We start from the raw sequence: 13,073 nt of genomic DNA, 5'->3' as shown, positions 1-13,073 counted from the left end.
AAATTTGAGGAGAATTTTGGGAAATTTGAATAAATTTGGGAAATTTGAGGAGAATTTTGGGAAATTTTGGGGAAAAAATGGCGGAAAATTGGGAAAAAATTGAGAAAAAATTGAGAAATTTATGAAAAAAATGTGAATTTTTTTTGAAAAATGGAGAAATTTGAGGAGAATTTTGGGAAATTTGAATAAATTTGAATAAATTTGAGGAGAATTTTGGGAAATTTTGGGGAAAAAATGGCGGAAAATTGGGGGAAAAAATTGAGAAAAAATTGGAAAATTTATGAAAAAAATGTGAAAAAATTGGGAATTTTTTTAAAAATGGAGAAATTTGAGGAGAATTTTGGAAAATTTGAATAAATTTGGGAAATTTGAGGAGATTTTTGGGAAATTTTGGGGAAAAAATGGCGGAAAATTGGGAAAAAAATTCAGAAAAAATTGAGAAAAAAATGGGAAATTTACGAAAAAAATGTGGAAAAATGGGGAATTTTTGGGAAAAAATTTTGAGTGGAATTTGGAAATTTTTGATGATTTTGAAGAAAATTTGGAGGAAAATCAGGAAATTTTGGGGGAAAAAATGGAAATTTGGGGGAAAATTGGAAAAAAATTAGGAAAAAGTAGAGAAAAAAATTGAGAAAAAATTCAGAAATTTACAAAAAAAATGTGGAAAAATGGGGAATTTTTTTTGAAAAATGGAGAAATTTGAGGAGAATTTTGGGAAATTTTGGGGAAAAAATGGCGGAAAATTGGGAAAAAATTGAGAAATATTTGGAAATTTACAAAAAAAATGTGGAAAAATGGAGAAATTTTGGGAAAAATTCATAAATTTGAGTAGAATTTGGAAATTTTTGATAAATTTGAAGAGAATTTGGGGGAAAATCAGGAAATTTTGTGGGCAAAAAATGGAAATTTTGGGGGAAAATTGAAAAAAATTTTGTGGAAAAAATTGGGAAAAAAATGAGAAAAAAATGGGAAATTTACAAAAAAAATGTGGAAAAATGGGGAATTTTTTTGAAAAATGGAGAAATTTGAGGAGAATTTTGGGAAATTTGAATAAATTTGGGAAATTTGAGGAGAATTTTGGGAAATTTTGGGGAAAAATTGGGAAAATATTGGGGAAAATATGGCGGAAAATTGGGAAAAAATTGAGAAAAAATTCAGAAAAAATCAGGAAATTTATGAAAAAAATGTGAAATTTTTTGAAAAATGGAGAAATTTGAGGAGAATTTTGGGGAATTTGAATAAATTTGAATAAATTTGGGTTGAAATTTTGGATTTTTGGTGTCAGGAGCGCGGCGCCGCCGCCCTGGAGATCCTGGAGCAGCTCCTGGAGTTTCACCCTGAGGCTCTGAGCTCCCACCTGAGGGAAATGTTGGGGCTGTGCCTGCAGGTAAAAAATAGAAAAAATATAAATTTTATATCAAAATTTGGGGAATTCTGGGAGGAAATAAAAAATTTGGGGATTTTTGGACAATTTTTCTGATTTTTTTGGGGTTTTTTTGTGGAAATTTTGGATTTTTGAGGTTAATTTTTTGGAATTTTTTGGCTCAAAATTTGGGATTTTTGGGATTTTTTTGAAAATTTTTGGGTCAATTTTTAATATTTATTTTTTTAGTAAAATTTTAAATTTTTTGGTCAATTTTGTGTCAATTTCACATTAATTTCACTACAATTTTTGAGTCAATTTTTAGGATTTTTGGGGCAACTTTTGGAATTTTTTGTTCTAATTTTTTTGGTCATTTTTGCAATTATTTTTTCGGGTCAAAATTTTCATTTTATGGTCGGTTTCATGTTAATTTCATGTCAATTTTGGGTCAATTTTTGGAATTTTTTGGGGTCAATATTTAAAATTTTTGGGTCAATTTTTGGGATTTTTTTTTAATTTTTTGGGGTTATTTTTTTAGAATTTATTTTTGGGTCAAATTTTTGATTTTTTGGTCAATTTCGTGTCAATTTCACATCAATTTTGGGTCAATTTTTGGAATTTTTTTGGGTTCAATTTTTAGGATTTTTGGGTCAATTTTTGTGATTTTTTTTATTTTTTTAGTTATTTTTTTAGGATTTATTTTGGGGTAAAATGTTTGATTTTTTGGTCAATTTCATGTCAATTTCACGTCAATTTTGTGTCAATTTTGCATCAATTTTTGGGATTTTTTGGGGTCAATTTTTAGGATTTTTGGGGCAACTTTTGGAATTTTTTGCTTTAATTTTTTGGGTGATTTTTTGCAATTATTTTTTTGGGTCAAATTTTCAATTTTTGGTCAATTTCGTGTCAATTTTAGGTCAATTTTTGGGATTTTTTGGGTCAATTTTTCGGATTTTTGGGTAAAATTTTTGTGAATTTTAAAAAATTATTTGGTTACTTTTTTAGGATTTATTTTTGGGTAAAATTTTTGATTTTTTGGTCAATTTCATGTCAATTTCACGTCAATTTTGGGTCAATTTTTATGATTTTTTAGGGTCAATTTTTAAGATTTTTAGGTCAATTTTTTGGATTTTTTTTTATTTTTTTGGTTATTTTTTTTTAGAATTTATTTTTTGGTTAAAATTTTGATTTTTTGGTCAATTTCGTGTCAATTTCATGTAAATTTCACATTAATTTTGGGTGAATTTTTGGAATTTTTTGGTGTCAATTTTTAGGATTTTTGGGTCCATTTTTGTGAATATTTTTTAAATTTTTTGGGGGATTTTTTTTAGGATTTATTTTTGGGTCAAATTTTTGATTTTTTGGTCAATTTCGTGTCAATTTTGGGTCAATTTTGGGTCAATTTTTGGAATTTTTTGGTGTCAATTTTTAGGATTTTTGGGTCAATTTTTGGGATTTTTTAAAAAATTTTTTGGTTATTTTTTTGGGGTTTTATATTTGGGTAAAAATTTTGATTTTTTGGTCAATTTTGTGTCAATTTCATGTCAATTTTTGGGGGTTTTTTTTGGGTCAATTTTTAGAATCTTTGGGTCCATTTTTGTGAATATTTTTTAAATTTTTTTGGTTATTTTTTTAGGATTTATTTTTGCGTAAAAATTTTGATTTTTTGGTCAATTTCACGTCAATTTTTTGTCATTTCCTCCCCCCAGGTGGGCGGGGCCGAGTCCCGCGGCGACGCCCTCAGGGTTCGGGCGCTGGGGACGGTGACGGCGACGGTGCAGAGCAGGGGGAGGGTAACTGGGGATACTGGGATATACTGGGAGGGACTGGGAGGGACTGGGAGGGAACTGGGAGGGACTGGGAGGGAACTGGGAGGGAACTGGGCCATACTGGAATCAAACTGGGATGGACTGGTTCTATGTTTGGGGTTACTGGGAAGGAACTGGGTTATACTGGGATGAACTGGGAATGGATCACTGGGAGTCCATACTGGTCCATACCGGTCCATACTGGTTTATACTGGTCCATACTGGTTTACACTGATCCATACCGGTCCATACTGGTCTATACTGGTCTGTACTGGTTTATACTGGTCCATACTGGTCCATACTGGTCCATACTGGTCCATATTGGTCCATACTGGTCCATACTGGTCCATACCGGTCCATACTGGTCCATACTGGTCCGTACTGGTCCATACTGGTCCATACTGGTCCATATTGGTCCATACTGGTCCATACTGGTCCATACCAGTCCATACTGGTCCATACTGGTCTATACTGGTCCATACTGGTCCATACTGGTCTGTACTAGTTCATACTGGTCCATACCAGTCCATACTGGTCCATACTGGTTTATATTGGTCCATACTGGTCCATACCACTCCATACCGGTCCATACTGCTCCATCCTGGTCCATACTGGTCCATACTGGTTCATACTGGTCCATACCATTACATACCAGTCCATACTGGTTTATATTGGTTTATACTGGTCCATACTGGTCCATACCGGTTTATACTGGTCTGTACTGGTTTATACTGGTCAATACCATTCCATACTGGTCCATACTGGTCCATACTGGTCCATACTGGTCCATACTGGTTTATACTGGTCCATACTGGTCCATACTGGTCCATACTGGTTTATACTGGTCCATACTGGTCCATACCATTCCATACTGGTCCATACTGGTCCATACTGGTCCATACTGGTCCATACTGGTTTATACTGGTCCATACTGGTCCATACTGGTCCATACTGGTTTATACTGGTCCATACCGATCCATACTGGTCCATACTGGCTCATACCAGTCCATACTGGTTTATACTGGTCCATACTGGTCCATACTGGTTTATACTGGTCCATACTGGTCCATACTGGTCCATACTGGTTCATACTGGTCCATACTGGTTTATACTGGTTTACACCAGTCCATACTGGTCTGTACTGGTCCATACTGGTTTATATTGGTTTATACCGGTCCATACTGGTCCATACTGGTCCATACCAGTCCATACTGGTCCATATTGGTCCATACTGGTCCATACTGGTCCATACCAGTCCATACTGGTCCATACTGGTCCATACTGGTCCATACTGGTCTATACTGGTCCATACTGGTCCATACTGGTCTGTACTAGTTCATACTGGTCCATACCAGTCCATACTGGTCCATACTGGTTTATATTGGTCCATACTGGTCCATACCACTCCATACTGGTCCATACTGGTCCATACTGGTCCATACTGGTCCATACCGGTCCATACTGCTCCATCCTGGTCCATACTGGTCCATACTGGTTCATACTGGTCCATACCATTACATACCAGTCCATACTGGTTTATATTGGTTTATACTGGTCCATACTGGTCCATACCGGTTTATACTGGTCTGTACTGGTTTATACTGGTCAATACCATTCCATACTGGTCCATACTGGTCCATACTGGTCCATACTGGTCCATACTGGTTTATACTGGTCCATACTGGTCCATACTGGTCCATACTGGTTTATACTGGTCCATACTGGTCCATACCATTCCATACTGGTCCATACTGGTCCATACTGGTCCATAACATTCCATACTGGTCCATACTGGTCCATACTGGTCCATACTGGTCCATACTGGTCCATACTGGTTTATACTGGTCCATACCGATCCATACTGGTCCATACTGGCTCATACCAGTCCATACTGGTTTATACTGGTCCATACTGGTCCATACTGGTTTATACTGGTCCATACTGGTCCATACTGGTCCATACCATTCCATACTGGTTTATACTGGTCCATACTGGTCCATACTGGTCCATACTGGTTTATACTGGTCCATACTGATCTATACTGGTCCATATTGGTCCATACTGGTCCATACTGGTCCATACTGGTTTATACTGGTCCATGCTGGTCCATACTGGTCCATACTGGTCCATACTGGTTTATACTGGTCCATACTGGTTGCAGGCCCTGCTCCCCCTCCTCCCCTGGCTGCTCAGGGGGGTTCTGGGTCCCCTCTGTGCCCCCCTGGGATCCCCCCCAGACCCCGAGGACGAGGACGGGGCCGAGGGGCCCAGCCCCCGACACGCCGCCGCGCAGGTGAGAATTTGGGGGGAAAATCCAAAATTTGGGGTGAAAATTCAAAATTTTGGGTGAAAATTCAAAATTCTGGGGGGCAAATTTAAAAAATTGGGAATTTTTGAGGAAATAAATGGAAATATTTGGGGATTTTGGGGGGTAAAAATAAAAAATCGGGAAATTTTGGGGATAAAATTAAAAAATTTGGGAATTTTAGGGGAAATTTGGGAGATTTGGGGCAAAAGTTGAAAATTTTTGGGGAATTTTGGGGTGAAATTTAAAAACTTGAGAATTTTTTTTGAAAGATTTGAGAAAATTTGGGGAAATTTAGGGGACTTTGGGAAAAAAAAAGAAAAAATTTAAAAAATGTGAAAAATTTGGAGAAATTTTGGGGTTTAAAAATTTGGGAAATTTTGGGCAAAATTTGAAATTTTTTTGGGGAATTTTGGGGCTAAAATTAGAAAAATTTGGAGCAAATTTTGGGTGAAATTCCCCAAATTTTTTATTTTAATTTTTGCCCAAATTTGAGATTTTTTCACCCAAATTTTAAATTTTTTTTACAGATTCTGGACGCTCTGGCTCAGGAGCTCCCCCCTGAGAAGCTGCTGAAGGAATTGGTGAGGAAATTTTGGGGTGAATTTGGGGGATTTTGGGCAATTCTTTAAATTTTAAAATTAAGAAAAATTCTTACAAATTTTTTGGAATTTTAAAAAATTTTTTTAGAATTTTTTTGGAATTTTTGGGGGGTTTTTTTGACCTTCCAGGACGTTTTTTTTGAGGAAATTTTGGAAATCCTGAGGGGAATTTTGGGCTAAATTTGGGGGATTTTGGGCAACTTTTGAAATTCTAAAATTAAGAAAATTTTTTTGGATTTTTAGAAATTTTTTTAAAATTTTTTTTTAATTTTTTGGGGGTTTTTAAATTATTTTTTTGACCTTCCAGGACCTTTTTTTGGAGGGAAATTTGGAAATCCTGAGGGGAATTTTGGGGTGAATTTGGAGAATTTTGGATAATTTTTGAAATTCTAAAATTAAGAAAATTTTTAGGAATTTTTTAGGAATATTTTTAGATATTTTTTGGAATTTTTTTGGAAATTTTTTTGACCGTCTAGGACTTTTTTTGGAACAAATTTCAGAAATCCTGAGGGGAATTTTGGGGTCAATTTGGAGAATTTCAGGCAATTTATGAAATTCTAATATTGTTAAAATTCTAGAAAATTTTTGATAATTTTTTGAGGAATTTTTGGGCCAATTTTTGAGCAATTTTTGTAATTTTTTTTTTACCTTCCAGGACCTTCCCCCACCAAACCCTCCTCAATTCTGAGGGAAAACCCCCAAATTTCCGCATTTTCTGTGGGAAACTTCACATTCCCCAACAACTTTTATCCTTTTTTCCCCGATTTTGGGTCATTTTGTGCCGATTTTGGGCAAAATTTGAACAAAATTTGCGCTTTTTATTCCAAATTCCCGCCGCCATTTCCTGAGGCGGCGCCGCCATTTTGTGCCCCCCCCCCCCGCGCTGATTTCCGCTCGGTTTTTTTCACTTTTTTTTTCCTTTTTTTTCCGTTTTTCTTCCATTTTCTTCATTTTCTCCCTCCCCACCCCCTCTCCCCCCTCCCCACCTCTCGTTTTTGGGTGAAATTCCGCCGATTTTGGGCCCAAGTTGCCGCTGCTGGAGGGGCCGGCCCGGGGTTCCTGTGCCGGGGGTCGCAAGGGGGCGATGCTGGCGCTGGCCGCCATTGCTGGAGGCTGCGGCTCCGCCCTGCGGCAGCGGTGAGGGGGCGGGGCCACACCTTGTATGGGCAAAAGGGGCGGGGTTTAGGGCTGAGGGGCGGGATTTGGGTCTTATATGGGTAAAAGAAGGCGGGTCTTAGGGGAGGGGTGGGGTTTGTGCCATGTATGGGTAAAAGGGGCGGGGTTTGGGCTTTTTATGGGTAAATGGGCGGGGCTTTGATGGGGATGTGCCTTATATGGAAAAGTGGGTGGGGTTTTGATGGGGACGTGCCTTATATGGGTAACTGGGCGGGGTTTGATGGGGAATGTGCCTTATATGGGTAAATGGGTGGAGTTTGTGCCTTATATGGGTAAATGGGCGGGGGTTTGATGGGGAATGTGCCTTATATGGGTAAATGGGCGGGGTGTGATGGGGAATGTGCCTTATATGGTTAAATGGGTGGGGTTTTGATGGGGAATGTGCCTTATATGGGTAAATGGGGCGGGGCTTCATTGGAGGGGTCGGGTTTGTGCCTTATATGGGAAGTGGGTGGGGTTTAAGGGCTGTGGGCGGGGTTTGTGCCTTTTATGAGGGAGTGGGTGGTGTTCAAAGCCATATATGGAAATGTGGGTGGGGTTAAGGGTTGTGGGCAGAGTTTAAAGCCTTATATGGTGAAGTGGGTGGAGCTTCAAGGAAAAAAACAGGGCTTATTCCTTATATGGTAAAGTGGGCGTCGTTTAAGTGTTGTGGGCGGGGCCTAATGCTTTTATGGAGTAATGGGCGGGGTTAAAACCCTTATATGGGATTGTGGGTGTAGTTTAAGAGTTATGGGCACAGTTTTTACCTTATATGGGCAAAGGGGTGGGGCTTAATGCCTTATAAAGAAAATGGGCGGGGTTTAAGGGTTGTGGGCGGGGTTTAAACCATTTTATGGAGAAGTGGGCGGGTCTAAAGCCATATATGGAAAAACGGGTGGGGTTTAAGCATTGTGGGTGGGGTTAAAACCTTATATGGGGTTGAAGCTTTGTGAGCGTGGTTTATTGATTTGTGGGCGTGGTTTATTGATTTGTGGGCGTGGTTTATCGATTTGTGGGCGTGGCCTGGCAGGTTCCTGGCCCCGGTGCTGGGGGCCCTGCGGGGGGGGCTGGGAGACCCCGAGGGAGCCGTGAGGGGAGCGGCCGCGGCGGCCATGAGGGAGCTCCGCGAGCAAATGGAGGTGACTGGGACGGACTGGGGCAAACTGGGAGGGACTGGGGCAAACTGGGAGGGACTGGGATAAACTGGTTTATACTGGGAGGGACTGGGAGGGACTGGGGGAAACTGGGAGGGACTGGGAGGGGTTTAGGTGTCCATACTGGTCCATACTGGTCCATACTGGTCCATACTGGTCCATACTGGTTTATACTGGTTTATACTGGTCCATACTGGTTTATACTGGTCCATACTGGTCCATACTGGTCCATACTGGTCCATACTGGTCCATACTGGTTTATACTGGTTTATACTGGTCCATACTGGTTTATACTGGTCCGTACTGGTCCATACTGGTTTATACTGGTCCATACTGGTCCATACTGGTCTGTACTGGTCCATACTGGTTTATACTGGTCCATACTGGTCCATACTGGTCCATACTGGTTCATACTGGTTTATACTGGTCCATACTGGTTTATACTGGTCCATACTGGTCCATACTGGTCCATACTGGTCCATACTGGTCCATACTGGTTTATACTGGTTTATACTGGTCCGTACTGGTCCATACTGGTTCATACTGGTCCATACTGGTCCATACTGGTCCATACTGGTCCATACCAGTCCATACTGGTCCATACTGGTTCATACTGGTCCATACTGGTTTATACTGGTCCATACTGGTCCATACCAGTCCATACTGGTCCATACTGGTCCATACTGGTTTATACTGGTCCATACCGGTCCATACCGGTCCATACTGGTCCATACTGGTTTTTACTGGTCCATACTGGTTTATACTGGTCCGTACTGGTCCATACTGGTTTATACTGGTCCATACTGGTCCATACTGGTCCGTACTGGTCCATACTGGTTTATACTGGTCCATACTGGTCCATACTGGTCCATACTGGTCTGTACTGGTCCATACTGGTCCATACTGGTCCATACCGGTCCGTACCGGTCCATACTGGTCCATACTGGTTTATACTGGTCCATACTGGTCCATACTGGTCCATACTGGTCCATACTGGTCCATACTGGTCCATACTGGTTTATACTGGTTTATACTGGTCCATACTGGTTTATACTGGTCCATACTGGTCCATACTGGTCCATACTGGTCCATACTGGTCCATACTGGTTTATACTGGTTTATACTGGTCCATACTGGTTTATACTGGTCCGTACTGGTCCATACTGGTTTATACTGGTCCATACTGGTCCATACTGGTCTGTACTGGTCCATACTGGTTTATACTGGTCCATACTGGTCCATACTGGTCCATACTGGTTCATACTGGTTTATACTGGTCCATACTGGTTTATACTGGTCCATACTGGTCCATACTGGTCCATACTGGTCCATACTGGTCCATACTGGTCCATACTGGTTTATACTGGTTTATACTGGTCCGTACTGGTCCATACTGGTTCATACTGGTCCATACTGGTCCATACTGGTCCATACTGGTCCATACCAGTCCATACTGGTCCATACTGGTTCATACTGGTCCATACTGGTTTATACTGGTCCATACTGGTCCATACCAGTCCATACTGGTCCATACTGGTCCATACTGGTTTATACTGGTCCATACCGGTCCATACCGGTCCATACTGGTCCATACTGGTTTTTACTGGTCCATACTGGTTTATACTGGTCCGTACTGGTCCATACTGGTTTATACTGGTCCATACTGGTCCATACTGGTCCGTACTGGTCCATACTGGTTTATACTGGTCCATACTGGTCCATACTGGTCCATACTGGTCTGTACTGGTCCATACTGGTCCATACTGGTCCATACTGGTCCATACTGGTCCATACTGGTCCGTACTGGTCTGTACTGGTCCATACTGGTCCATACTGGTCCATACCGGTCCGTACCGGTCCATACTGGTCCATACTGGTTTATACTGGTCCATACTGGTCCATACTGGTCCATACTGGTCCATACTGGTCCATACTGGTCCATACTGGTCCATACTGGTTTATACTGGTTTATACTGGTTTCCAGCCCCACCTGGCCCCGCTGGCTGCCGAGTTCCTGCCGCGAGTTCTGGGCGAGCTCTGGGGATCCCCCCAGGGCTGGTTCGTGCTGGAGGCGCTGCTGGAGGCGCTGGGTGAGTTATTGATCATTGATTATTGATTATTGATTATTAATAATATTTATTAATTGCTAATAATTGGTGTTTATGTTAATTTATAATTATTAATTGGTGTTGATTGGGTTTGATGAGGTGAGGGGGTTCAGGCCTGGCTGCCCCAGCTGCTCTCAAAACTATTATTAATAATTATTTATTACTATTAATAATTATTAGTTACTAATAATTCTTATTAATTGCTATTAATCATTATTAATTTTAATTAATTGTTATTAATTGATGTTGATTGATGTTTCCCAGGTGAGGGGGCCCAGGCCTGGCTGCCCCAGGTGCTCTCAGAACTGTTATTAATAATTATTAATTATTATTAATAATTATTAGTTACTAATAATTGTTATTAATTGCTATTAAATGTTATTAATTTTAATTAATTGTTATTAATTTTGGTTAATTAATGTTGATTGATGTTTCCCAGGTGAGGGGGCCCAGGCCTGGCTGCCCCAGGTGCTGCCAGGGTTGCTATTAATCATTATTAGTCCCTAATAATGGCTATTAATGGCTATTAATTGCTAATAAATGTTATTAATTTTAATTAATTGTTATTAATTTTTGATTAATTGATGTTGATTGATGTTCCCCAGGTGAGGGGGCCCAGGCCTGGCTGCCCCAGGTGCTCTCAGCACCGTTATTAATCACTAATAACCGCTATTAATCACTAATAATCGCTATTAATCGCTATTAAATGTTGTTAATTTTAATTAATTGTTATTAATTGTGATTAATTAATGTTGATTGATGTTTCCCAGGTGAGGGGGCCCAGGCCTGGCTGCCCCAGGTGCTGCCAGAGTCGCTATTAATCATTATTAGTCACTAATAATGGCTATTAATCACTAATAATCGCTATTAATCATTATTAATTGTTATTAAATGTTATTAATTTTTATTAATTATTATTAATTAATGTTGATTGATGTTTCCCAGGTGAGGGGGCCCAGGCCTGGCTGCCCCAGGTGCTGCCCAGGATCCAGGGAGCTCTGGAGGCCGCGGAGCCGCGGGGTCGGGAGCTGGCGCTGAGCGCGCTGCACGCGTTGGGTGAGGGGCACGAAAATAAATTAAATCAACATCAAAATAATCCCAAAATAATCCTAAAATCACCCTAAAAATGTCCTAAAAATAACTCAGAAATAGCAAAAAAAATTGGGGAAAAAATAATAAAAATAACCACAAATAAACCCAAAATCAACATAAAAATAATTCTAAAATCAACCCAAAAATGGCAAAAAAATGTAATAAAAATAACCTAAAAATAGCAAAAAAAATTGGGGAAAAAATCATAAAATTAACCACAAATAAACCCAAAATCAACATAAAAATAATTCTAAAATCAACCCTAAAATGGCAAAAAAATGTAATAAAAATAACCCAAAAATAGCAAAAAAAATAGGGGAAAAAATAATAAAATTAACCACAAATAAACCCAAAAATAATCCTAAAATCACCCTAAAAATGGCAAAAAAATGTAATAAAAATAACTCAAAAATAGCAAAATAAATAGGGGAAAAAATCATAAAATTAGCCACAAATAAACCCAAAAATAATCCTAAAATCAACCCAAAAAATGGATAAAAAATGTAATAAAAATAACACAAAAATAGCAAAAAAAATTGGGGAAAAAATCCTCAAATTAACCACAAATAAACCCAAAAATAATCCCAAAATCACCCTAAAAATGGCTAAAAAATGTAATAAAAATAACTCAAAAATAGGAAAAAAAATTGGGGAAAAAATCCCAAAATTAGCCACAAATAAACCCAAAAATAATCCTAAAATCATCCTAAAAATGGCAAAAAAATGTAATAAAAATAACCCAAAAATAGCAAAATAAATAGGGGAAAAAATCCTAAAATTAACCACAAATAAACCCAAAATCAACATAAAAATAATCCCAAAATAATCCTAAAATCACCCAAAAAATGTAATAAAAATAACTCAAAAATAGGAAAAAAAATTGGGGAAAGAATCATAAAAATAGACCCAAATAAACCCAAAAATAATCCTAAAATCACCCTAAAAATGGCAAAAAAATGTAATAAAAATAACATAAAAATAGCAAAAAAATAGGGGAAAAAATAATAAAAATAGAGCCAAATAAACACAAAAATCAGCCCAAAAATTTCCTAAAATCAAACCAAGAATGGCAAAAAAATGTAATAAAAATAACCCAAAAATAGCAAAAAAAATTGGGGAAAAAATCCTAAAATTAACCACAAATAAACCCAAAATCAACATAAAAATAATTCTAAAATCAACACAAAAATGGCACAAAAATGTAATAAAAATAACTCAAAAATAGAAAAAAAATAGGGGAAAAAATTATAAAAATAGCCACAAATAAACCCAAAAATAATCCTAAAATCACCCAAAAAATGGCACAAAAATGTAATAAAAATAACTCAAAAATAGCAAAATAAATAGGGGAAAAAATAATAAAAGTTAGCTACAAATAAACCCAAAATCAACATAAAAATAATCCCAAAATAATCCTAAAATCACCCTAAAAATGGCACAAAAAATGTAATAAAAATAACACAAAAATAGGAAAAAAATTGGGGAA

At 38.2% G+C, this 13,073-nt stretch overlaps 1 protein-coding gene across 1 annotated transcript in view; it reads left to right on the top strand.

Annotated features, from left to right (window-relative positions):
- The window catches only part of LOC117009959 (importin-4-like), a 29,425-nt gene that overhangs the window by 12,207 nt on the left and 4,145 nt on the right, over positions 1 to 13,073 (top strand). Inside the window, exons 8-15 of the mRNA XM_033084346.2 lie at positions 1,286 to 1,387; positions 3,073 to 3,156; positions 5,333 to 5,464; positions 6,007 to 6,060; positions 7,106 to 7,215; positions 8,264 to 8,372; positions 10,372 to 10,477; positions 11,441 to 11,551. Of these exons, the coding sequence (XP_032940237.1) occupies positions 1,286 to 1,387; positions 3,073 to 3,156; positions 5,333 to 5,464; positions 6,007 to 6,060; positions 7,106 to 7,215; positions 8,264 to 8,372; positions 10,372 to 10,477; positions 11,441 to 11,551 (808 nt within the window). The remainder of the gene's footprint in view (positions 1 to 1,285; positions 1,388 to 3,072; positions 3,157 to 5,332; positions 5,465 to 6,006; positions 6,061 to 7,105; positions 7,216 to 8,263; positions 8,373 to 10,371; positions 10,478 to 11,440; positions 11,552 to 13,073) is intronic.

The sequence above is a fragment of the Catharus ustulatus genome, chromosome 38, assembly GCF_009819885.2.
Source record: "Catharus ustulatus isolate bCatUst1 chromosome 38, bCatUst1.pri.v2, whole genome shotgun sequence".
Lineage (NCBI taxonomy): Eukaryota > Metazoa > Chordata > Aves > Passeriformes > Turdidae > Catharus > Catharus ustulatus.
The sequence above is the reverse complement of the archived record's forward strand: the minus strand, read 5'-3'. Positions and strand labels throughout refer to the sequence as shown.